We start from the raw sequence: 26,512 nt of genomic DNA, 5'->3' as shown, positions 1-26,512 counted from the left end.
GGCATGTACTGAGTGGATTGTAAATGTTCTTACTACCAAAAATAATAATAATAATTAATAATAATAATAATAATAATAATTCTGTGAAGTGATCGATGTGTTAATGAACCTGACTGTGCTAATCATTTCACAAAGTATTCATATATCAAATCATCACATTACACTTTAAATATACACAATTTGTTTGTCAATTATATCTCAATAAAGCTGGAGAAAAAATATTATCATATTTAATAGTATAGTAACGGAAATGTTCTAAATCTTGATATGAGTGATGGGTACACTGAAATACACATTTTGAAAACGCAACAAACTATCCACATAAAATTGGGTACAGGGATACCTCATTTTATTGTACTTTGCTTCACTGTGCTTTGCAGATGTTGCATTTTTTTTACAAACTGAAGGCTTATGGCAACCCTGTGTCCATCAGTGACATTTTTTCAACAGGCTCAGATGATGATTAGCATTTTTTAACATTAAAGTATTTTTTATTAAGGTATGTATACTGTTTTTATACACATATAGCTATTATTGCACACTTAACAAACTACAGTATAGTGTGAACATAACTCTTATATGCACTGGGAAACCAAAAAAATTGTGACTCATTTTATTGACATTTGCTTTATTGCAGTGCTCTGGAACTGAACCCACAACATCTCAAAGGTATGCCTATATATTTCACGGTATGTAAATGTTATTATGGATTAACTTATGTCTCTCAAAAAAAGACATGTTGAAGTCCAAATGCCCAAAACCTTAGAATGTGTCTTTACTTGAAAATAAGATTATTGCAGATGTAATAAAATGAGGTCATACAAGAGTAGGCTGGGACCTTAATCTAATATTACTGATATCTTTATTAGAGGAAAGACTCCCAAAGGGAGAAGACAGCCATGTGACGACAGAGGTAGTGAATGGTGTGACGCAGCTATAAACTAAGACATGCCAAGGACTGCTGGCAAACATCAAAAACTAGACGATGCAAGGAAGGATTCTCCCTTATAAATTTCAGAGACAATAAATTTCAATTGTTTTTAGGCGCCATTTTGTGGCACTTTACGGCATCCCTATAGATTAGTACAGTAAATTACACCTCAATAAAGTTGATAAAAAACAAAAGACAAAAACCACCATAAGATTCCATATTGATGAAATTAAAAGACTGACAGTATCAACATGTTATTCAGGAAACAGAGTTACAGAGACCCTAATACACTGTTAGTAAAACAACCATCTTGGTAAATGGTGTGGCTTTATCTTTAAATTTTAATTTGAACGTATTATCTATTTAGGAACCAGCAATTCCACCTCTCTGTATCTACCCCAGAGAGTTTCATGCCACAAAAATGTTCATAGGAGCATTGCTGTTAATTGCTGGTTCTCCCAAATTCCATCCAAAATGGGTGGGACTAATAAATTACATTCACACGACATTTAAATTATATTCCATTCGTTGAGTATTTTATAGCATTAGACATAAGTTAACTATATCCATATAAAATATGATTAAACCTCACAAATATCATGCTGAAAACAAACACCACCACAATAAATGCATGCAAACTGCTGTTTGGGAATGTAAAAATTAGTAAAACTATAAAGTAAGGAAATGTAATCACAACAGTCAAGATAAGTGGACATTGCTGGAGGGAGCGTGACGGGACTGTGGTCAGGGAAGGGCACGTGGTTAATGGAGAGCTTCTGTTATACCTGCAGTGTTTTATTTCCTGACCTGGGGAGTGATTACAATGGTGGTTACTTTATAATTAATCATTAAAATGCTCACATGTTTTATGCACTATTCTGTATGTATATTATATCTCACAATAAGAGAAACATATTGGAAAGGGAGTGATGAAAGTGTGCAACAGGTTCTTAAAACAGGTTAATAAGTATTATTAGGACATGGACAGAACTTATTTTAGAAGCAGCAGCAAGCTAAGACAGTGTTGGGTTATTGATGTTTACCAACATTTCATTAAAATTCAGAAATCATTTATTGATGCCGGATACGTATTATAGAGACTTCTAGGTAAAATGGAATAAAGCAGGATGGAAAAATCCTTATACTATAATAAAACAAAAAAATATAATAATGAAAGGTCAAAAATTCAAGCAGGAAAACAAAAGAAAAAACAAACAAATGGGACAACATCAAACTAAAAAGTTTTGTACAGCAAGGGAAACCATCAATAAAACAAAAAGACAACTGACCGAGAGAAGATATTCACTAACAATACATCTCATAAGGGGTTAATATCCAAAATATATAAAGAATTTATACAACTAGACAATAAAAAAAAACCAAACTATCCAATTTAAAAATGGGCTGAAGACCTGAATAGATACATCTCCAAAGAGGAAATACAGATAGCTAACAGACATATGAAAAGATGCTCAAAGTAGCTAATCATCAGAGAAATACAAATTAAAACTGCAATGAGAGACCACCTCACACCTGTCAGAATGGCTATCATCAATAAATCAAAAAACAACAAGTGTTGGCAAGGATGCAGAGAAAAGGAAACTCTGTTATGTTGGTGGGATCGCAAATTGGTATAGCCACTATGGAAAACAGTATGGAGGTTTCTCAAAAAATTAAAAACGGATATAACTTTTGACTCGGCAATTGCACTTCTGGGTATTTACCCAAAGAAAGCTAAAACAATAATTCATAAAGATCTATGCACTCCAATATTCATGGCAGCACAATTTCCAATAGCCAAGATATGGAAGCAACCTAAATGCCCATCAATGAACAATTGAATAAAGAAGTTATGGTTCATATATATAATGGAATATTACTCAGCCATTAAAAAAAGTGAAATCTTACCATTTGCAACGACATGGATGGACCTAGAGGTTATTATGCTGAGTAAAATAAGTCAGACAGAAAAAGATAAATACCATATGATTTCACTTATTTGCAGAATCTAAGGAACAAATGGAACAAACAAGTCAAAAATAGACTCACAAATATAATGGACAATTTGGTGACAGACAGAGGGGCTGGGAGTTTGGGGGCTGGGAGAATAGGGTGAAATGTTAAAGAAGTACGAATTAGTAGTTGATAGTTGGCCACGGGGAGCATCGAAGAGGGAATGTAGTCAGCATTAATATGATGGCTAGGTGGAGGGCCAGGAGAGGGAGGGGGCAATTGAGGGGATTGTTTTATGAACAATATAGATGTCTAACCAATGTACTGTATACTTGAAACTAATTTGAGTAAATAAATTTTAAAAATTCACAAGCAGCAGCTTAATAGGTAACTGGTCCCCCCTCCCCAGTTCCCTATTACGGTACAAGTTTTTGTCTTTAACTTCAAAACATGGCAGCTGGGCAAAGACAAGGGATGTTTGCCAAATCACCTTGTTCCTAACCTTACCTCCGGTCTTAGAGGCAATTCTGAGGGCAAAAAAATAATAATAATAAATCAACAAAAGCTTTAGAGTTCTTACTAATATCTTCAACTTAGAAAGAGGTGAACTGAGGAAATAAGAAGGAAGACCTTGAAGAGTCAGACTCCTACTGAATCTCAGCAGAGACAGAAAAGCTTCCAGATGGCTACAACTTAACCTTTTCCCCAATCATCTCCTAATGTCACATAGACCTTTAACCCAGATCCAAAAGGGAATAAGGGCATTTTAATAAAATTTACAGAGACCCATTTTGCCCCCAACATTGGTCCAAGTGGGCCACTGTAGGAGGACTAGGCGAGCAGTGTACTCAACCAAGTGGACGTTATTCTTATGAAATAGCACAATATTAATCAAATAAGAGAATGTAAGTGACTGAAGCAGACTTTTGAATGCCCTAGGCCCCTTTTGGCATGGCTGCCACGTTGAGGGTATACAAAGCATGCCAACTTGGGGTTGCCATTAGTGGGAAAAAAGAAGCATTATGCCCAAGAATGGTCAAGATGGGATCTCAAAATTTTCAAAATAGATATGTAACCCTCCATTCCCTTTGTCCTGATCATTACCCAGGGAACAGCTGAAAGGAAATTGTCTCTTTCTGAGAAAAGCTGCAATCAGTGCCCAAACTGCCTTACTCTAAGAAATATGGAACTGGAGGAGATGAAAATGGTATAGTCAGAAATCTTCTTGAGTCTTTTTTTTATTAGAATTTCCCACTGGTTAATAATATCAGATGCATGTGGATGGTGGGGGTAATGAAAGGCCCATCAAATACCTTGACTACTAGGCCATTTTTTAGTGGCTTTTGCACACCATGTTTAGACTGCAAATGATCCAGAAAGTCAAGGACACAATCAAGGATATTTTCAAGGACTACAGTAGAGTAGCTGGAGTCATCTGACTGGACTGAAAGTGATATCAAAATCTGAAAAATGTCAACCAATTACCCCAAAAGGGCCCCAAAGTCCAATGTTAGGAGCAGGTGGGATAGCTGCTAAATGGGTCAACTTTTGGCAAGAGTCAAGTCTGGCATGCGGTGGCGGCCACTGCATCAGAAATGGCACCAAAGTTGTCTTCTTTACTTTGTGCCTGGGTATGATAATGGATGTGCTGTTGTGTCCAGTATAAGGATAAATCCAGGCAAAGTAGGAGAGGCTCAGTCATCCTCTTGATCCTAGCCAATCTTTCTGAGAACACGCCCTTACTGTGTGTATCTCACAATCACATGGTTCCTTTGGTAGCAGCAATGTGGTTCTACCGTTTGCAGCTCCAAAGAGGGGTGCCTTCAATCTGCCTGTCTGTAGTTTCCCAAATGGCAAACTAAGTGGCTAGGCCATGGGCAACAGCCCAAAAGTAAGTAAAAATATAACAAGGTTCTTCAAGCGAGTACCGGCTAGAGTTCTACCCAAATGAGTGGAGTGACCACATCCACTTGTGGTTCTGCACAGCTGGCCTTTGGGCTGAAGAGCCTCAATAGCCTATTTGATACCACCAGGTATTTAGGACACTTCTGTGAATCCAGGTCTCCAATGAGCCAGTGGCTTTGCTTTTCAGGTGGCAGAATGGAAGACAAGTTTTCACCAAAATCAGTAGCTGTCACTTTTTCATGGAAAACCAAAATAAAATGCTAGGACCGGGTCAGATGTAACCCTGAACACATATCTACCATTTGGCCAGTAAACCTTGCTGGTTTAGATCCCACTTAAAGCATGTTATCTATAAGTTGGCTGATATTAAGGACAAAGTAGAATGCTCAAGTGAGGTACATACAGTCTCCTATACTCAAAGAGTTAAAAAACATGTTAGGATTATTTTTAGGGGATGGATGGCCAAAGAAACAGCGCTTTTTCTTTGAGCACCAAAGGATTTAAGTGTTATGAATCTTCCCATGCAGTCCCAAGAAAATTTCTTTGGGAAGCAGGCCCTTGAATTTGTCAGGGTTTATCAGCTACCCCTGTTGGTAGAGGTGTGATGTCACCATAGTGAAGGTCATTGAAATTGAGGCTTTTGACTGGCTAACCAACAGGATATCACCTCTATCTTTAGACAACAGAGAGTGAAGGCACTCACTTAAATCCTGATCCACCCAGCTGTGGAAAATGGTGAGGACTTCTCTACATGTGGCAGTGCCCTAAATGGGAGAATTTCCTCTGACACTTTATGAGGATTTGCAGTATAAGCGTGCAACATATCAGTTTCATTAAAGAGTTAATAATGAGAGGTATAACAATAGAACACTGAATCAACAGAAAGGGCCCTACCCACAAGGTCATGTTAACTTAACATTTTTTTCCACACTGCAAGTTCTGCCCAAACCCTACCAGCTGATTTCCGGGTTTTACCCCCTGCTTCACAGAGACTAACTTACATGTTAGGGGGCTACGGCTATCATGGTCATCAAGAGGTTATTATTTACAGACTAGGAGCACAGGTAAAGCAAGGGTGTGAGGGAGGGTAGCCTGCGGAGAACAGCTAGAACAGTTGCAAGGCTTTTGTTTCTATTTGGCCACTGATTTTCTTCAGGGGGCAGAAAGAGGGATGAGATTTTCTCTAAAGGGTAATTGCCACATTGCGAAGCTGAGATATGTGGGGTCAGGCAGTCTGTGTTCCTAAATATGCTACTTCCATTTGAAAAGATTACTGAGCTCTTTCCACTTTGTTAGTTGCTGAGCTCAATTTTCTATTCCCAAAATGGGAATGGCAAGCCAGAGTCACAAGGCTTCTCCAGATAAGGTGTTCACTGAGCTCAATAGCTCTTGGTACTATGTACTCAAGTTAATAACTGCTTTTCAAAAGGGGGAACCTGGTAGCTATGTCAGAGAAAAACAAGTCCAAAACCCCAAGAGGGCAGAGATTCCAATCAGCACAGATTTTTGGCTCAAAGGGGTTATTAGGATTGTAGAGCCCCAAAGACTATGTATCACAGCTTGTTAGATAGCTTCTAACTCGGCTTGTTGGCCTGGGCTCCACTGAAAGGATGCTGGTTTGTAGGTTAGCCAGTATAAAGGGGGAAGGAGAATGCCCAAGTGAGGTACATATTGTCTCCTATACTCAGAGTCCAACAAGGTGCTGGTGGAAGCAGGTGGAGCAGAGAGATGAGTTCTTCTTTGACTGCCAGAAGGAATGAACAGTATGAATCATTATGCCCAGATAGTCCCAATGAACTTTACCTGGTAAGTAGGCCCCTGAATTTCATCAGGGTTTGTTATCCACTTCTGTCAGTAGAGGTGTGATAATACCATGTTCAAGGCTGTTGAGACTAGGCTTTTAACTTGCTAACCAATAGGACATCATCTATATAATGAAGGACGTGGACATCAGAGGGTAGAAGCACTCATGCTAAATTCTGACCCACTCACTGGTGACAAATGGCAGGTAAGTAGGTATTGCTGGGGAAAACTAAAAATATATGGAAACTGATCTTGATCCTCAGGTGTCAGTGGTATAGCAAAGATGGTGTTGGCAATGTCCAAGATAGCATACCAAGTGCCACGAGTCTGAATAATGGATTCAGTTGTAGTCACAATATCTGGAAGATCATGCATCTCTTACTTTCCCTGCTGCCTTGAAGTCCTTAATGATGCCTGTGATTTCCCTTTGTCCTCCCAGGATTCTATAGTGTTTCTGTTAGACGGTCTGAGAGGGCATGCAGAGGCAAGTTGGGTAGTGACATACTTTTACCACCAATACTTTTCTACATGTCATTCTTCCAATCCCTCTGACACTTATGCGATGGGGACAGACAAGTACACAACACAATATTTGCTACCACACATACAGATGTAGAAATGACAGTATGTGTTCGATTTCAGTTAACCCGAAGAGTCCCATCTAGGAGGTTATGTTCCCTTCCACATTGTAACTCTTGCCGAAAGCCCATAAACTGAATCTGAGTGAGCCTTCCTTCCACAGGTCTGGGTAAGGTACAGACTTGGACACCCATATCCAACAGAGACATAAAAGACTGGGTCCCTACCCCCCATGAAATTCCCTGGAAAATCTGAATGGCTGCATAGAGCCTTCCATCCTGTTTAGGGGGAAGGATATCTTAGTTCCACCTCTAATCATGTTTCTCCTTAAAGCAGCTAAGATTAGGATAAGAGGGAATGGAGGTGTCATGGGGTGCAGGAAAAAGCAAATCATACCACTTAACAGGACTTCACATTTACTTTCAGTTTTGAGTGGTATAGCAGCAATTTATGGCTCAATCCAAAGAACTTTTATTGTTGTTGGTCTTCCCAAACCTCTGTATCAGGCAGCAAGGTCTTCCTAGCTGCCACCAACTATTTTATCTTTAAAAATGCCTTGACTCAGAAGCCATGGTTACACTGTTTTCTGGATAGGCCATGAGGTTTGTGGTCCTTTGATGACTTGAATTTGATTTGCAAAGCAGTGAGCTACTTGTGGAGTTCACTTTAATCCAGGGCATCTGCTGTCCCATTACCAAGATGGCATCTCATAAATTCTTGCCTGGCTTCAACATTAGGGCTACAGGAGTTTTCCGGGGCAAGCCGACTGCAAGAATTGATCTGTATTTCTTGGGTCAGTTTCTCATTTCCTAGGGGATCTTCTTCATCAGCATTGTGTATCCAATTCAGGGCAGTAAGAGCCTGAACACTAGTCAATGCCTAAGTATGTTTTCCCATAAGAGTTTTGTCTGTTCCAGGGAAATATACCCAAGAGGGCCAAAACTACCTTATAACAGCCAGAACCCACTACAAAAACAACAACAACAACAACAACAACAAACACTGAGATCTCTTACTGTTGTTTTGGAATGGATGTACGATTGTCACTACGGATTGCAGAAGTAGTTCGCCATAAGATGGCCGACCTGTTGCCACCCTTTCTTTACATGTATTACACAGTCTATACACAGTCTCCCAAGCAAACCAGCCAAAGTTCTAATGATTCACCTGGTCTCTGTTCATAGCAGTCATGAATTCCCATCCTGTCATCCTCAGTGTAGGTATGCATCTCTGAAACTGAGCAGAATCTTCTGCCCATCTGGGACAAATCTTAATGCTAATTATTAATATGAAACAGATTGAGGTAGATTATCAGATTGGCAAGGAAGTCTTCCTACCTAGAGGATAATTAGCAACAACCACTATTCAAGCAGCTGTTTTTGAACCTACTTTCCCACACTTGCAACTACCTCTCCAATTCCCTCTCATTAATAAACAATAAAGTGGAGGACAATTTATTGCCTGATTGATCATATAATTTGGTCACTACCAATTCCCATGTGCTTCTCCTAAATCCAACTGATCAGACCACAGGTTCTTGTCCTTTGTCTTTTAGAAAGCCATGTCTGTCAATATCATGATGCTGATAGAAGACATGAGTCTCTTAAATAGACACAAAGGACAGTTTATTACTCAGAGCAATTGCAGATAATTTCTGGGTGGTAAAATTACAAGCTCTTTCTTGCATGTGGAGGGGATTGCTTGAATTTTTATAATAAGCATGCATCATTTTTGACTCTGTACTTTAAAAAATGCATTATGAACATTCAGGTCAAGATAATCTTTTAAATTTTTACAAAGCCCCTGTGAAATGAGCATATAGATATAAAAATAGAGGAAAATCTGTATGGATACTAGAAAACTTAGACTACTAGTTAGAGTTAGGGTAGGAATTAGAATTCCTATAAAATGGTTCAACTAAAGAGGCTTTAAGTTAAATGAAGTGGGTGTATGGATAAGGAACCAATAAGGGATGTTAAGGACAATACTGAGAAGATGTTACTGCTCTAGCCAGAGCCCAGAGTTAGCTGGAGTCACGGAAATAGGGCCACCCAGCAGTAGCTGTAGATGTGAAGAATAATCCACTGCCAGAATCAGAGCACCAAGGCAGAAAGACGGTCGGACAGAAAACCCCAACCTTTCTTTCCCCGCTTACCCTCCAATGTCCTTCCAGCGCCTGCCACTTGCTGGATCTAACTAGAAGTCAGCCAGAAAGAGAGTCTGGTGAGGCAGTCCACAGGGATCACCATCTTGGGGCAAAAAAACAGGACAAAGAAAAGTGAAGAATAGAAAGGGGTGGGCATGGAATGGAAAATAATAAGCGTAGGTACCATCCGCGGTCCAAAAATGTTTCTGTAAGATACAGTCAAGATAAAAACAGATTGAAGGGCTAACCAATCAACCTGTGACTTATGATATTCAAGTAAAAGCCTGACTTGGAAGAAAATGAGCAGAATCCTCTATCCCTCAATGGAAATAAACATTTCTGTAAGCTCATAGCACCAGTAATCAGCCTAAGGTGCCCAGCTAAGTAAAGGAATGCTGGCTCAATGAATATGGAAACACTCTGAAAATTTAGTGATGTTCCCTGGTATCTATTGCTTCAAGTTGCATATTTTTTTCCTATTCCTCACAAGAAAATGAAAGCCTAATGCAGCAACATTATAATTATCGAAAACATAAAATAAGTCCCTTTCCTTTGTCTGGCGCCAAAAAATTTAAATAAACAATCTCTGATAAATACGTCTCAAATACCAATGAACAAATAGATCTTCCAGAGAAAAGGTATGAGCAAAGAGAAAAATGATTAGAAATTTTAAAATTATTTCAAAAGAAGGTCCATTTTGATCAATTGGAAAAGTTCCTCTTCAAAAATCATGGAAACTATCTTTATTTTATAGTCTCGATTAGTTTTTAAAAAATCATGTCTATGAAAAGAAAACATAGATTAGAAAAACTTCCAGGTGAAACAACTATTGAATTAAAAAAGATAGTGGAGAGAATAATTATAAGGTGCATTTCACATGCATGACTTGGATTGATTCAAAGTGCAGAGTTAGAAAAGAAAGAATTGGGGAGATCATGGCATATTTCCCATCTGTCCATCAGTCATTATTCAAGGATTTAAATTTCATAAATGGAATTCTTAGCTTAGTGAAGTCGATTAAATTTAAATGGATGAACAGAAGATTAGAGATATCACATATACCATTCCTGTCTTCTTTAATCCTAGTCTTCTGCAGGCACTAGAGGCTTTAAACTCAGACTCATTCATAATCAAGGGTCGTATCACTAGTCTTTCTGGAATGTGGAATTAACCTTGCTGCTTTATGCCTGATATTTGCTATGCTAGAGCTAGGTAGTTAATTCACCTTAACAGTACTAAAATAATTTGCATTTCCTATGACCACGAGATTAATACACTAAATGAGGTCCAGGAGTTAAACTATATTCAGAGATTCCTTTAAAATGCAATACTCTACAGTATTTTTAACTAATTAATTCAAAAAATATTTCTTAAGTGCTTATAATGGACTTATCACCATTCTAAGTGGTAAGATACTGTGGTAAGACTAAATTACTACCATCTAGAATTAAAAATAAATGGGAATAACAGACAATAAACAAGTAAGCATGTAATATGTAATATACCAGGCAATGATACATGAAGAAAAAGTAATAGGGACAGGGTAGGGTGGATGAGTAGACAATTACTTTACATAGAGTGGTCAGAGAATCCTCCTCAAAGGAGGTAACAGCCGAGTAGAGACCTGAATGATGTGAACGAATGAACCCTGAGAATATATGGGGTAAGAGATTCCATTAGAGAGAATAATTGCAGCACTACTAGTAACTGATTACACAATAACTGTTCCCCATATTACCTTGTTACTGACAGAACCTGAATTTTGCTTGTAACAGCAATGTATTCAGTACAAAGTGATAAATCATTATTGGCAATCCCATTCTCTCTGCCAAATAGTTTTTCTATTCTCCTTTGAAGCTAGAGATAGCCATGTGACCTAAATCTATTCAGTGAGACACTAAATCTACTGGGCGATTATTGGGTAAATTTCTGTCTCTTTGTAAAAATAAAAGGCAGCAAGTGCAAGAGTACTTGATTCTTCTACACCCACATTATTTCACCTGCCTTGATCTATATGTGATGCCTAGAACTGAAGCAACATCTTGTGATTATGAAGAGACAAATATGAGAGTGAAAAAGGTAAGACAAGAAAGGGCCAGGTTCCTGGGTCCTTGATGACTCTGTTAAGCCAATGAGCCAATGCCCCAAATCCTTATCTCATGATTTCATTGGTCAGGGTCCAATGGCATTGCCAGTAAAATGTGGTTTCAAGGTCTATATCACAGGGTGTGGATGTAAGAAATGCTGTTAAGATTTCAAAAAGATTTAATGTAGTGTCTCACAGACCAACTTAGCTAGACAAAAAATATTCTAAGTAACTTAGGGTGACCTCTTAGATCCTCTCTGCTCAGCAAATAAGTTTCTAAGATTTTTAAGGATATTGTGCTACAGAACTTTGACTATCAGCCAAAGGTAAACAAAGGCCTGTCTTGAAGATATTTAGAGGTGTAACATTTGGCTGAGATCATAATTTGATACATAGGAAGCCCAAAAAATCTTTAAGATAGTCATAGCATCTTGGACTGAAAGGAAAAGAAACAATTTAAAGTGAAAGGAAGCTTTGAATTCTCAACTTTCTACAGAGAAAACATAGGCTGCAAAGTTACTCAGCTACAAATATAAGCTCTTTCTTAAGAAAAGAAAAAAAAAAGAGATTATTCAGAGGGTAAAGCCAAGCATCAAGGGCAAAGCTGGGAGCTTCAGAGTTACTATGGCCCAATGGCTGCTTTATGGTTGACTTTTCCCAACCTCCACCTTCACGATATTCCAGTTTTCCTGTGCCAGACTCACTTTTGTATGTAGGGGATGAATAACTGGTATCTTCAATTCGCAGGTCTTAAAATTGAGAGGAGTAATACTCAATAAGCCTCATTCATCTGGATCTGATTTAGATGTTAAAATTCTGTACCTCAAGCTTAAGCCTGATGCAGTAATAGCATAAGACTAAGAATCCTCGAAGTGGACTAAGTATATTTTGCATGTGGGAGAGACATGAATTACTTGGAGCTAGAGATAGTTAATCTGTGGTGGTTAATCTCCAAATACAGCCCTCAATGAGCACCACCTTCCAAGATTCATGCACTTATGAAATCTCCTAACAGAATGCAGCAGAAGCGACTCTATTGCTACTCTAAAGCCTAAGTCTTAAAAGAGTACCTGAAGCTTATATTTTTTGTATATTGGAAATCCCAAGCTGCCACTTAAGAAGTTCAGCTGCCCCGCTAGAAAGATCACATGAAGAGGTGGAATAGAGAGGGAGAGGGAAAATTCCTAAGATTAAAATTACATGGGGAGAGAGACAGACAGACAGACAGACAGACACATACACACGCACACACACACACACAGACGGACGGACGGACAGACAGACAGACAGACACAGACAGAGACAGAGAAACAGCCACACCAAACCAGATATCCAAACATCCCAACTGAGCCCAGATTTACAGCTGTTCCCATCAAGATGTAAGACATATAAGTGAGTGAGCTATTGTGAGTGTTTCAGCCCAGTTGAGTTCCTAGATAACTATAGGATGAGCCAATATCCAGTAGAGCAAAACAACTGCCCAGCTAAGTGCAGTCAACCTTCAGAATCCTGAGAGATAATAAAATGATTATTTTAAGCCACTAAGTTTTGGAGTGGTTTGTTATGCAGCAACAAATAATTCACTTCTCAAATTAAAACTAAACATTTTGGAAGTTCGACTTAATAAAGAAATTAAAGGGCAAACTACAAACTATGAAAAACCATGTGAAATAAATATACAAGTGGTTAATATCCTTATAATAAAAAGAGCTCATTATAAAACCTAAACATCACCAAGTACTCAACAGAAAAAAAATGGATAAAGAACATGATCTATCTACTCATAGGGAAAATCAAAATGGCTAATAGCATGAAAAAGTTTTAGTCATTATTTAAAAGACCATTAATACTCAAATACCACTACTGAGAATGTAAAGTGGTATAATCTTTCTGGAAAGCAATCTGTCGACATGCCATTTCCATGAATATATGAGGAAATAATCACAGATCCAAATAAATAGTTAAGTAAAAGGCTATTAATTTTAAACTTAATGTCTAACAATACTTAAGCTGTTAAAAAGAATTATTGAATATCCGTATGTGAGCGTATTCTGTATCTTGCAAATTTTTAAGAAAATTCAGGTAACATGCTTATAATATGATGTCATTTTAAAAAGGCACAAAATTATATACATCTATATATATATACACATATATATACACACACAGTTTGATCCAAGTTTTAAAAAATAAATGGTATTTATGCATAACAAAGACTGAAAGGAAATAAAATTGTTAAATGTGACAGAATTATAACTACTTTTATTTTTTTCTTTTATAGTTCTATTTTCTAAATTTTCTATGACTATTACTTCCACATTTATTTAAAAACAAGAATGTTATTATTTTTAAGTTAGACTGGTTATTGATCTAGGTAATTAGGAATTATTTATTCCTAATTATTCCTAATTACCTGTTCCAACTAAATACATTTAATAAAATCATATCTTTTGGAATTTGGAAGGGAATTTAGAAAAGACCTATGATCTGCCATTCAAAAGATGAGGAAATAGGCCTAGAGATTAAGTTGCCTATGTGTGTTGACATATTTAGCAGCAGAGCCTTATTTAGAACTCATATTGTTTATCTACTGACCAGTACACATTTTTACACTGCTTTATAAGAACCTATAATAGTAATTCAAATAAGATGTAAAGATCTAAACAAAATGACTGTTACTTTGAGAAAGGCTTTACCCTAATGTACCTTTAAATTTACATTTAGATAATTCTTATTCTAAACTATAAAATTGCTTATAACAGGGAGAACATATGCTATTTCTTATTATATAACAATTTCATTAAAAATTTCCACTGAAATAAACTTCCACTGAACTCTATTACTGTTGTTACACTTTCAGCTGAATTTTATACCAACTCATGAGACTAGTTTGTATTACCAGTATCTCTAATCACTTTGCTTTAACGGTTTTTCCCTCCTTACTTGATGAGTATAAACAGAGTAAGAATGTTGAATATACTTAGATACACTTCCACTTGGAGACATTTGAATGTATTTTCAATTTATTTATATTTAATTTGTTTTTTAAATAAATTATGTTTTTCCTAGTCCTATACTTCTAACATGAGGGCAGATACCTCAATTCAAGGTCTTCCTTTGGATCTTGGCTTTGAAAGCTACATTTTGATTTTGAATCCAGGGTCTTCCTTCTGACTAAGCTTAGACTGTTGCTTTGCCACCTATTTTCTGTTGGAGATAAATCTAGGTTCCTCCTTTTATTCCACCTGAATTTATAGGGATACTTTTCAACGTTACCTCTGATGAAGATGAGTCTCTTTTCAAAATGCCTGTAGGTTTATCTTTTAATTTTACTCCTGGGTGAAGGAGTACATTGTTCATTTTTCTGTCCATCATGTCTTCTGATAGGTATTCCTCTAAAGGTAGTATTTTGTTCTCTTCTGTTATTGTCAGGCTAGGAATAATGTGCAATGGAGTATCTGTTTGTTTTATTGATTCATCACTTTTAGGAGCAACATCATTTAAATTATCTTGATTTGATTGTTTCGAAGTTGGTAGACTCAGGCCTTTCGTATCATCATTATTTGGTAACTAGAAAATATATCAATAAAACAAACTACGAATTAATTATTACTATGAAATATTTAAAACTAATAAAATTGGACTTAAAATCATTTGTACATCTTTATCCTTTATCATAACAAGTTGCCATCAATATTTGTAAATTGTTACATTCCTTATTAAAAGAGTTGAGAAATTCTGCTTGCCTGAATATTATTCATAAAAATGATCATATTGCTTTATAAATCAATGGCTCTCATATACTCAGATTTTATAAATCAGCAATATCTCGAAGAGAAAATTAAGAGGTCTAACATTTTACTGTTATACTATCACCAATATATCCTAAAATAAAGAACAATTTAATAGCAAAATAGCATGTTATAAAATCACAGCTGTATCACAAAGGAAATTTTAATAGCAAAATAGTACAAAGAATGGATTCATATAACAAAGGACAGCCTGTTAAATTAAATAAATTTAGCTGTATGAAAAATTCTCTTTAGTGTCTTTTTTCTCTCTCTCTTTGACTAAGGAAAACAGTATATCCTGACTCTTCAACTAGTATTTGAGAGCCACTGACCCAAGATGGAAATCATTAAATGTTATTTGTCATTGGTATAGATAGGGATACACTGCTTATGGGATACCTTTATAAAATTAGATAAAAAGCAAATAATATCATGTGAACTTTTTATTTATAAAATGTAAATTATTATTTTTAGAGGAAAAGTAAAGAATGTGGTTAGGTCTGTGGCATCAATTTCTAAGATCACTGTGCAGAAGTTTATGCTTTTTTTTTATTTTACTTATTTCTCCCTTCTCTTTGTCAACACCTTTTGTCCCTATCTTCACTTGTATTTTTAAATATTACTATTTTGTACTGAAAATTTCCTTTGAAGAGTATAATTTTATGTAAATTGTATAACTGTACAAATAGTGTCATAAAAAAATAACCACGATAACCTGAATAAGTTCTTGAGTACTTTTGTCTTCTCATCTATAAATATTTCTCCACTTACAAATATTTAATCCTTTTATAAAATAGTGACTATTAGAAGTTCTCTTCCAATTCCCTTACCTCACTTGGAATAGTTTCAGATTTCTCCTTTCTAAGAGAGACATCTATTAAGAAATTAATAGAAATATTTTATTACATATAAAATGATAAATACATTATATGTATGTACGCTAATAAAATATTAGTAAAGTTTTTCTCACCAAGAACAAAGAACAATTTAAATCAAGGCAGCTATTCAAACATATGCACTATTTAGTAAAAACAGATTGATGAGGGTTTTAGTCAAAATGACAGAGTAGGTAAATGCTGTACTTGCCTCCTCTCACAACCACATCAAAATTACAACTATCATTGGGAGTAATTAGAAGTCCTACAACTGGGGGCACACAGAAGAGACCACCTTGAGAATGGTAGGTGGGGCGGAGACATGAAATGGGCTGGTCCAATGCCCACATGTGGTGGTTGAGAATTGGGAGAAATAGTTCAGCTGCAGAGGTCACCCTAAAAGAGTGAGGGTCTGGGCTCACACTGGGCTCCCCAGTTTAGGTTTTCAGTGCTGGGAGAAGTCCCCATAACTTCTGGCGGTGAAAACCAGTGGAGATTGTGACTGAGTGAGACAGAGGGCTGAAGTAGTTGCAGATTTTCCTCTTAAGGAACCTGTGGGGACTTACTTGCTGATGGACTTGCCTGCTCTGAGCTCTAGCACTAGGGCAGTAGCTTGAAAGGCACCAGGGACATATGGGGGAAGAAATGAGTTGTCTGGCTGCAGGGTGAAGGTTGGAGGGGCAGCTATCTCCCAGACAGAATTGCTGCCAGAGAGCATTGTTCCTTTGTTGAGCCCTCCCCCCAGCCAGTGTGCAGATGCAGGTGGCTGCCATATTTGAGTCTCCATCAACCTGGCTAATACTAGTCACCCAGTCCTGGTGATTCCCTGAGATCCTGATCCTCCCAACTCCTAACCTGCTTCCAGTAGATTTTCCACACAAATAGGCTATCTTGGCTCATGCTGAGAACTTTCTAAAATCTCTCAAAGTTTCAAAAACCTAAACAAGCCGCATCTGGCCTTGGCATGTGCCATAGCTCTTGCTGAGCAGCCCCAAGCCTGGCACTAGCAGCAGCTGGCCTCAGTTTGTGGCTTGGCCTCTTGTAACACTTCCAAGCCAAGCATGGGTGATGGCCAGCTGTGGAGTGCTTGGATGCTCATGCCAGGTGGGCAGGGCATAGGCTGAAGCTGAACTTGGTATGTGGCAGGGCTCCTCCCCAGATGCCCCAGCCTGCATACCTGCTGGCCAGCTTCGGTTTGAGCCAGAACACCATCCAGGGTCACATCTGAGGATGACACACCCAAAGGGCAGACTTGGAAGGCACCAGAGCCCTGCTAAAGTGAATCCTGTTCTGTAGAGTCAGCCCCTGCACAACAGTTCATCCACTGGTCATGACCAGTCCTCATAACCAATCAGGCTGAGGGTCAATCCTTCCCACTTACTAGCAAACAGCAAGCAGGGCTCAACTATAATAGGAGGGCACACACGACCCATTCTAGGGACATACCTGGATCACTCGACTCAGGTGACCAGGAGAGACTGTGCCACTGGCACAGTCTACTATATAAATAGCACACCTACTATATAAAGCCACTCTAAGATTGGGAGACATAGCAGCCCTACCTAATACATAGAAACAAACACAAGTAGGCAGCCAAAAAAAGAAGACAAACATGTCCCAAATGAATGAACAGAACAAAGCTCCAGAAAAAGCACTCAACAGAAAAGGAAAAGATGGCCATCACCTGTGAGTGAGAGAGGTTAACTTCCTATCTTTAACAATAATATTGAAGAGGGAAATGTGATTCCCCTACATCTGAAACTTGAATGTTTCAGGTAAAGAGTAGACTAAAGATGCATTAACTCTGGTAGGCTGCCTAATCCTCAGAGGTCAGGAAATGAATATAACAAAGCCTGTTTTAGCCAGGGAAGTAGAAGTAGAGAAGTAGAAAAGTATCTTGTAGTTAAAGTCTTATCACAATAAACCATTATTCCAATCTTCAGAATACAAGATTTAAAGATATAGTATTATGCATCAATTTGAACTTATTTTCTAAATGAATCTTTTAAGAGATTTTTCAAAAGACTGCATGAACAGTTTTTCCATTAATTAGATAGATTCTTAAATGAATCTAATTTAATTTCCTGTCCCCTCCTCTTTCACCTCCCCGTCACACACACACACACACACACACACACACACACACACACACTCACACACACACACACACACACACACACAACCTCTGCTTTAAAGAGACCAATAACTTTACACTTAATAATATTGAATAAAAATATCTATTCATAGATCATAGTTAAGATTTAACTTTTTTATCATCCTTAAAAAAGTAAAAGAACATTAAAAAAAAATAACTCTGAATTAGGTCTAAGTCTTTTCTTCAGAGTACGATAAAATATATACCCGAACTATAATGAAATGCATATTTATTCTTTAACAAAAAATGAAACCCACTTAAAGCAAATTATTAATTTTCTGTTTGTGATATAACCACCCTGTTTTTAATTATCTTAATAATAAATATAAAAAGTGAATTCGTTTCTTAACCTGATGTTAAAATGTCTTCAGAACGCTCTTTTAATTTGCTTTCAAGTATCTCATTGGTATTACTTTCCTGGAAGCAAAAGAAGAAAAAAAGAAAATATACCAGAGAAATGTTTAAAGGCTAAAACATTTTTCTCTGCCTTCATAACTTTTAATACTTTTTAAAAATTTATAGAGGACAAGAAGGAAATGAGTTTGTGAGAAAAGCAAACCCAAAATCTATTTTACAGAGAGGCACACACTGGCTAGGAGTTGAAATTCCAGGGAGAGGAAAGTTAAGAATTGATAGGGTATTTGAGTGACAAATGTATGAGAGAAAAAGATTACCAGATAAATGACATAATATAACTTTAAGGAGTATGGGAGGATACTCCCAGGAAACATAATTTTTTATTGAAATACACAATGCCCTTTGAGTTGAAAAATGATGTTGATCTTTACAAAATTCCACGAAGAATTATAAAGTAGAGTGATCACTGGTTCTTATAAAAAATCACTTTATCCTACAGCAGCACAACTCTACCCAATCATCGAAGAGGTATCGAAAATCATGAATATGTCAATATGTTCTAACTATCATTTCAAGGCTGTAATCTTAGTCAATGTTTTATCTATCTACTGAAATGCCAAGTCGAAATGTATAGGTTAGATTGCATTTCTAAATATTAAACCTTATTCATTAATCTGATAAAGGTCTAGCATCCAAAAATTATAGAGAACTCTTACAATTCTCTTACAAAGAACTCTTACAATAAAAATACAAATATCCAAATTAAAAAGTCAGCAAAGAATTTGAATAAACATTTATCAAAAAAAAAGATAATACACAAATAGCCAGTAGGCACATGAAAAGATGCTCATATCACTGGTCATTTTATAATTGAGAACGTGAACACTATCTGATCATCATTTTTAATTACTATAATCTTTTTTAAATAAAAAGTATTTAAAACCATGTATGGGAGAATGAATTATGTTAATCACCTTAGGTTGACTACGTTCCAATTTTGGGTTAAGAATTCCTTCTAAATATGTAGCTTTTTCTCTCCATGTACTCAGATCTCTATATTCTTTTTTCATTTTTTCTAGCCTAAAGAGAGAAATCATGGCATTATAGTTTTAAAAAGCAAGTGACAGAAGAATATATATGGTAGATTCGAAAAGAATTTATACAGTATGATCCATTTTTAAAAGTTCTAAAAGAAGCAAACCAACAATATACTGTTTAATGATACAGTAAAAGAAAAAGGAATGATTACAAAAAAAAAGCAAGGAAGTAGTTACCTGGGGAGAGTTGGGGAGAGGGATGTAATCTTATAAGGTTACACAAACACATTTCTGATATTGAGGATGCTGTATTTCTTAAACTGAATTGTAAACACCTAGGCGATATTCTTATTTAAGCTATACATACATGTTGTGGAAATTATTCAATATATTTTGGTCTCAATATTAATAAAAGAGAAGAAAAAGTTTCAAATTAAACAAGATAAAACTCCAGAAACAGAACTTAAAGAGAGATAAATGATTTACCGGATAAAGAGTTCAAAATAACGGGTCATAATGATGCTCACAGAGGTCAGGAGGAAAATGCATGAATGAAGTGAGACTTTCAATAGAGATGAAAATATAAGAAAGTCCCAGGCAGAATCATAGACCTGAACAATACAATAACTAAACTGAAAAATTTAGAGGGGTTCAAGAGCAGACTAGGTGATGCAGAAAAATGATCAGTGAATGCAAAGATATGAAAGTGGATTTCATCCAATTGGAGTAAAAAAAACCTTAAAAAGTGAAAATAGCTTAAGGGACTTATGGGTCACCAACAAGCTGACAAATATATGCATTACAGATGAACCAGAAGAGAAAGGGGCAGAAAACTTATTCAAAGAAATAGTGGCTGAAAAGTTCCATGATATCTAAAAAGAAACAGACACCTAGATCTAGTCCCAAAAAAGATTAATCCAAAAGACTCACACTGAGAAACATTATAATTAAACTGTCAAAAATGAAAAACTAGGAGAAAATTTTCATCTTAAAAGCAGCAAGAGAAAAACAACTTGTTACACAAAAGAAAGCCACCATAACATAAGCAGATTTTTTTTAGCAGAAACTTCATAGGCCAGAAGGAAATGATATGATATATTCAAATGCTGAAAGAAAAATAACTGCCGACCAAGAATACTCTACCCAGAAGTTGTCCTTCAGAACTGAAGGAAAGATAAAGAGTTTTCCAAACAAACAAAAGCTGAAAGAGTTCATTACCACCAGACTGGCCTTACGAGAAATAGTGATGGGGGAGTAAAAATGTAAAGCTTTAGTATGCATTCAAAGTTAAGTCGTTATCAGCTTAAAATAGATTGTTATAAGATGTTTTAGGTAAGCCTTGTAGTAACCACAAAAAAAAAAAAAACCATAGTAGATACACAGAATATAACGAGAAAGGAATCTAAGCATGTTACTACAGAAAATCGTGAAATCACAAAGGGAGGGAGCAGAAGAAGGAACAAAGGAATGACACACAACCAGAGAAAAAAAAATTAACAAAATGGCAATAGTACATCCAATAATTACTTTAAATGTAAATGTACTAAATTCTCCAATCAAAAGACAAAGAGTGGCTGAACGAATTTAAGAACAACCAACACTCACCTACATGCTGCCTACAATAGACACACTTCAGCTTTAAGGACATACATAGACAGAAAGTAAAGCTATGGAAAAGATACTCTATGCAAATGGATATTAAAAGAAAGAAGAGGTAACTATACTTATATCGCAAAAAATTTAGACTTTAAGTCAAAGACTTTAAGAAGAGATAAAGGTCATTACAATTATAAAAAGATCTCAGATAAACAACCTAATTTTATACCATAAGGAACTAGAAAAAAGAATAAACTGAGCCCAAAATTAGTAAAAAGAAGGAAATAATAAAGACCAGAGGGGAAGTAAATTAAATACAGACTAAAAAAAAAAAAAAAAAGTCAATGAAACTAAGAGCTGGTCCTTTGAAAAATTGAAAAACTAAAAATAAAATTAATAAACCTTTAGCTAGACTTGCCAGGCAAAAGAGAGGGTTCAAATAAACATTTTTTTTTTAATCACCATATCTGGTACCCTAGGTAGCTACTAAATGTTATTGAATGAGTATTACTTCAGTCTAGAGGATAAAGGCATTCCTTGGTTATGCAGCTCAATGTTTATAAACTCATTTATGAATCTGAGTAAAACTTACATATGCATAAATTATTTTCTAAATGTTTGGGAGCTCTCTTTCTGGCAATGATGGAATAGGTTATTTCAGACAAACCATCCCAATGCACAACTTAAAAAGCTAGACAAAATATTTCTTTAAATTTTTGTTTGAAAGTAGCAATCAGTTATAAAGGCAGTAAGGATTTGCAGATCTAAAATTCCAGACAGAAAGGAAGTCTAGAGACTTTAAGCTCATAATTTGGTATCATTTCTCCTTCGAGGCATTTTTGGTGGCTAAGAGTTAGGAAGCCAAGCAGAGACAGATATACAAGGACTGAGGAACAAAAACCAGAGTTCAGACCCTGCCACGGGTGAGAAGCCATGATAAACACCGAAGGTTTCAGGTGGGATCCTAAAAGGCTATCCCCTAAGACTAAGTGCCTTCTTCAGTATTGTGCCCTAGCTGCCTCACACTCACCCCAGTCCTTATGCGTGGAATGAGCAAACCAGAAAAAGACTAATCCTTACAGGAACTAAAGCCCCAAAATTCATTTCAATCTTGATCTCAATTAAATTAAGGTGATCTAGGATTGCTAGTGACCCAGGTCTAGCTGGCTGCCAGATGCAAATGTATATCTTCTCTGTAAGTATGTACACTCAAGAGTCTCAAATTAGTTCTAAAGATTTTCAAATACAATGTTTGGCACTCAGTAAAAAAAACTAGGCATATGACAATAAAATATTTGACTAAAAACTATGAGGAAAAAAAACAACAGAAATAGACTTATCAGGATATCTAGATAATGGAATTATCAGAGATGAACTTTAAAATACAAATAATTAATATGCTCAAAGAATTAAGAGATAAGACAGGATTTTGATAGAGACGTGGAAACTATCAAATAAAGAATAATTCAATAACTGAGAAGAAAATAACTAAAATTAAGAATTTAATTGGTTTAACAGCAGATTAGAAACAAAGAAAAACCAGTGAACTATAAATAGATTTTTAAAAAACTAGACTAAAACATAGAGGGGAAAAAAAGTGATATACAGAGAAGAGAATAAGAGACTAACAGAATACAACGTTGAGTCAAGAGGCAGAGCAAGTACTATACTTCCTCCTGTGAAAGAATTGTAATCTAAGTTGAAACTGGAGGACATAAAATGTAAAATCTCATGCATGTGCCCTCAGAAAACCAAAACTTAAGGACCGAAATACTGATTTCACATAAATCCCAGATTTACAGAAAACTGATAATATTAGAATTTTCTTAAATGATAGGGAATTGGTCAGGGGTTACCTCATATCAACCTTGGGAAGTTTGATTATGGTTTCCAGATAATGAAGAAGAAATGACCCAAGTCAAGTTAGTCCTGCAAAATAAGCTGAATTGAACTTTTTTTGTATAACTGGATGACTGCTTTTATCAGCTCAGGGAATTTTCAAAACTGGTCTCCGTTTGTTTTTTATTTTAACAGACTCTAACTGAACTTTCCTCTCTTTACATTCCTTGCCCATAAATACAGCCTACCCCAAACCTCAATGGACTCACCTGTAGTTTGCTAGTTTTCATGTTCTGAATTGTAATTCCTCTATATTTCTGAATAAACTCATCTTTTTGGCAATTTTGAGATTGCCTCAGTTTACCTCTTTATTTAGGTTAATGCTACTTTATAAAAGAGTCCCCACCTCTCTTCTCGTCACAACACACTGACTTTTTAAAACAAACACCTGAATATAACAAGCAAAATTCAGGAATAGCCTCTGAACCCATGAAATAAAGGTTTCTGAAGTAATAGCATGCCCATGTCTCAAAAGAAAATATTAATATACAAATAACACATAAATAAAATTTAAAATTTATTTTGTTTGTTTTTGTTTTTTACCTTTCCCGAGGTGGTCGTTGAAGCTTTTCGAGCTGCACTGCAGAAGGCTGGCTGGGTTGGATAACATTCAGGTCTGGGGATAAGAATGCTGGATATTCTACAGGCTGTGGTATAATAACATTTCTGCAAAATGGTAATAAAGTTGAATATGAAATTATACAAAAGTACACTCTAAAACCAGTGGTAGCTACCACTTCGGAATCATTCTGTTTTTTCACACTGTAAGCTCACCTATCCACCTTGGAGCAACAGAGGACAGAGCTAAGAAAGAAGACAAAAGTCAACAATCCTGAGAAAAATACTCTCTTGAGTACTCTTCCTACTAAGATCATGGGCAGCAGGGATGGAAATGAAAAAAGACCTGCAGTTCTAAAGAGAAGTGTTCAAGCCCAGACGTCTCTCCTAGTTTCTAGATCCAAATCTCAATCTCATGGCCCAGTGAAATTGACACATAAAATTAACTATCTTAGGTCCACCCCATGTCAACCTGGCACTCGTAAACACCTTAAAACATATTTAATCTCCAAACGGAAACAATAACAAGCTCATAATTCCACCTAACATGATACAATTATCCTGCAAACAACCAAAAACTCACTAGCCCTTCTCCAGAAGAGGTAAAGTCCTTGGGTGATGTTTACTCTTCTTCTTGATATTCTAAAACTTAAAAACTATGATGTAAAGTTAACAATACTTAAATATTACAATATAAAGAAAATATATCTTATGTTACATAAGGAGATAAGAGGGAAGACAATATATTCGCTATGTATATATTATATATGTATGTACGTGGTAATTGGACCAGAGTAGCCCACCCAAATGAGAAATACGTTGCCTCCAAAATCCAAAGAGGCACACCAGTGTTGCGCCTCTTTTTTGGTTTAGAAGGGGCCAGATACAACTTATCCTTCACCTTAGCAGGACTACCTTGACAAGCCCATAATACCACTAGATTCCTAAAATTTCACTGAGGTAGAAGGCCCCTGAATTTTGTCAGACTTATTTCCCACCTCCTAACATATAAGTGTCTTACCAATAAGTGTAGAATAGTTGCTACTTCATGCTCACTTGGTCCAATTAATATAACGTCATCACTATAATGAATCAGTGTGACGTTTTGTGCAAGGGAGACAACGAAGATTCTTGTGGAACTAAAGTATGACATAGGGCTGGCGAGTTGATATGCCCCTCAGGTAGAACAGTGAAGGTATATTGCTGGCCTTGCCAGCAGAAATCTAACTGCTTCTTTATTAACAAATATGGAGGAAAAGAGTACTTGCCAGATTACAATTGTAGACCAGGTACCAGGGCATGTGTTAATTTGTTCAAGCAATAAAACCATATTTGGTACAGCAGCTGCAATTGGTGTTATCATCTGGTTAACTTACAATAATCTACCATCATTATCTAAGATCCATCTGTTTTCTGCACAGGCAAATAAGCGAGTTGAATGGGGATGTGATGGGAATCACCACCCCTGCATCTTTCAAGTCCTTGATGATGGCATTCATCTCTGTAATCCTTCCAAGAAGGTGGCATTGTTCTTGCTTTACTATTTTCCATGGTAGAGGTAGTTCTATTGGTTTCCATTTGTCCTTTCCCACCATAATATCCCTCATTCCACAGGTCAGGGAACCAATGTATGGATTCACTAACTGCTGAATATATCTATTCAATTATGATTTCTGGAATTGGGGAATAACCGTAGGATGGGTTTGGGGACCTACAGGATCTGGCGTGAGATGAATCAGAGTTAAAACTCCATTGATCACCTAACCTCCATAAACCCCTACTCTTGACTGGTAGACAATAGTGATATTTTGGGTCTTCTGGAATTAGTGTCAGTTCAGAGACAGTGTCCAGTAGTCCCTAATGCACAGTGACCCTGGTAAAAAGCTGTAGTTCCCTTTGGAGAAAAGCCGGGAGAAAGACTAACATAAATTTTTAGCAGTGAACGAGGGTCTCTCCTCAAGGGGACCAGGCCTCCCCTTCACTCAAGCTATAAACTAGGTCAAGCCGAGAATTGATTGAAGAGCTGTGACTGTTTTTGATTCAGGTTTGACTTTTGTTCACTTGACTTAGAACTTTTCCACTTATACAGATAAAGTGAGAATTTAGTAGGCTTCTTATATATATTATTTCTAGGAACATCATGATCAACTAAGCTGATGTCATAGGTCTGTCTGTATGAGTCAGACTATTCTGATTGCTGCTTTGACTCTGCTGTCCATTACAGTAACCACTCCAACCTTGCCTTTGGCAGTTGAGCGCCATCGCTTGGCCCCTGCTACTTTGGAATTCAATTACTCCCAATTCATTTATGTTTCCCAGTTCAGTGACTATAGTTCCCACTGTAAGGTCTGGGATGAGCAATCATAGAGCTCTTTAAGGATGGGCCTCCCCTCACAAATTTCTTTCTCACAGTCATGGTGAAAGGTGTATTTGCTGGAGCCTCTCAGGGTGAGTGTGTATTAAACAACAAATCCACTCTAATACTACAATCTTTCTAAACCTTTGAATCTCTTCTTCTATGTCAAACCAAGACAGGTCTGGCGTTTCCAATTTTCTAAGAGCCATCTTTTGGTCCATGTTCTAGCCAGCCAACCAACCAACCAACCAGTCAAAGTCATTTCTAACTCCCCAAGCTGCAGGATTATATGAAGAATCTCTGCTTAGTGAGCCCATATCAATAAATTTTGTGCGATCCAACTTTCAGTTCCTTCCACCATTATCGCACACCCTTAATATCAATTTCCACACATGTTCCCTGGATTTCTGTCTGTATAAATTAAAAAACTCAAGTAGTTCTTTTTGGAGTGTAGCTTACCTCCTCATGGGTCACACTTTGTACCT

The 26,512-nt window shown here is 36.6% G+C and overlaps 1 protein-coding gene across 2 annotated transcripts in view; it reads right to left on the bottom strand.

The window, feature by feature from the left end:
- Positions 1-26,512, bottom strand: part of C2CD6 (C2 calcium dependent domain containing 6) — a 66,639-nt gene that overhangs the window by 21,489 nt on the left and 18,638 nt on the right. The window contains exons 8-12 of one of the 2 annotated variants that reach the window (XM_036237272.1): positions 23,657-23,779; positions 19,556-19,661; positions 18,575-18,641; positions 16,025-16,068; positions 14,680-14,973 (exon numbers count right to left, since the gene is read on the bottom strand). In XM_036237272.1, coding sequence (XP_036093165.1) covers positions 14,680-14,973; positions 16,025-16,068; positions 18,575-18,641; positions 19,556-19,661; positions 23,657-23,779 — 634 coding nt within the window. The remainder of the gene's footprint in view (positions 1-14,679; positions 14,974-16,024; positions 16,069-18,574; positions 18,642-19,555; positions 19,662-23,656; positions 23,780-26,512) is intronic. The other variant, XM_036237271.1, reaches the window with a different exon arrangement.

This window comes from Rousettus aegyptiacus, unplaced genomic scaffold (assembly GCF_014176215.1).
Source record: "Rousettus aegyptiacus isolate mRouAeg1 unplaced genomic scaffold, mRouAeg1.p scaffold_m13_p_2, whole genome shotgun sequence".
NCBI classification, from domain to species: domain Eukaryota; kingdom Metazoa; phylum Chordata; class Mammalia; order Chiroptera; family Pteropodidae; genus Rousettus; species Rousettus aegyptiacus.
Note: the sequence above shows the minus strand (reverse complement) of the source record. Positions and strands in the feature narration are given on the sequence as shown.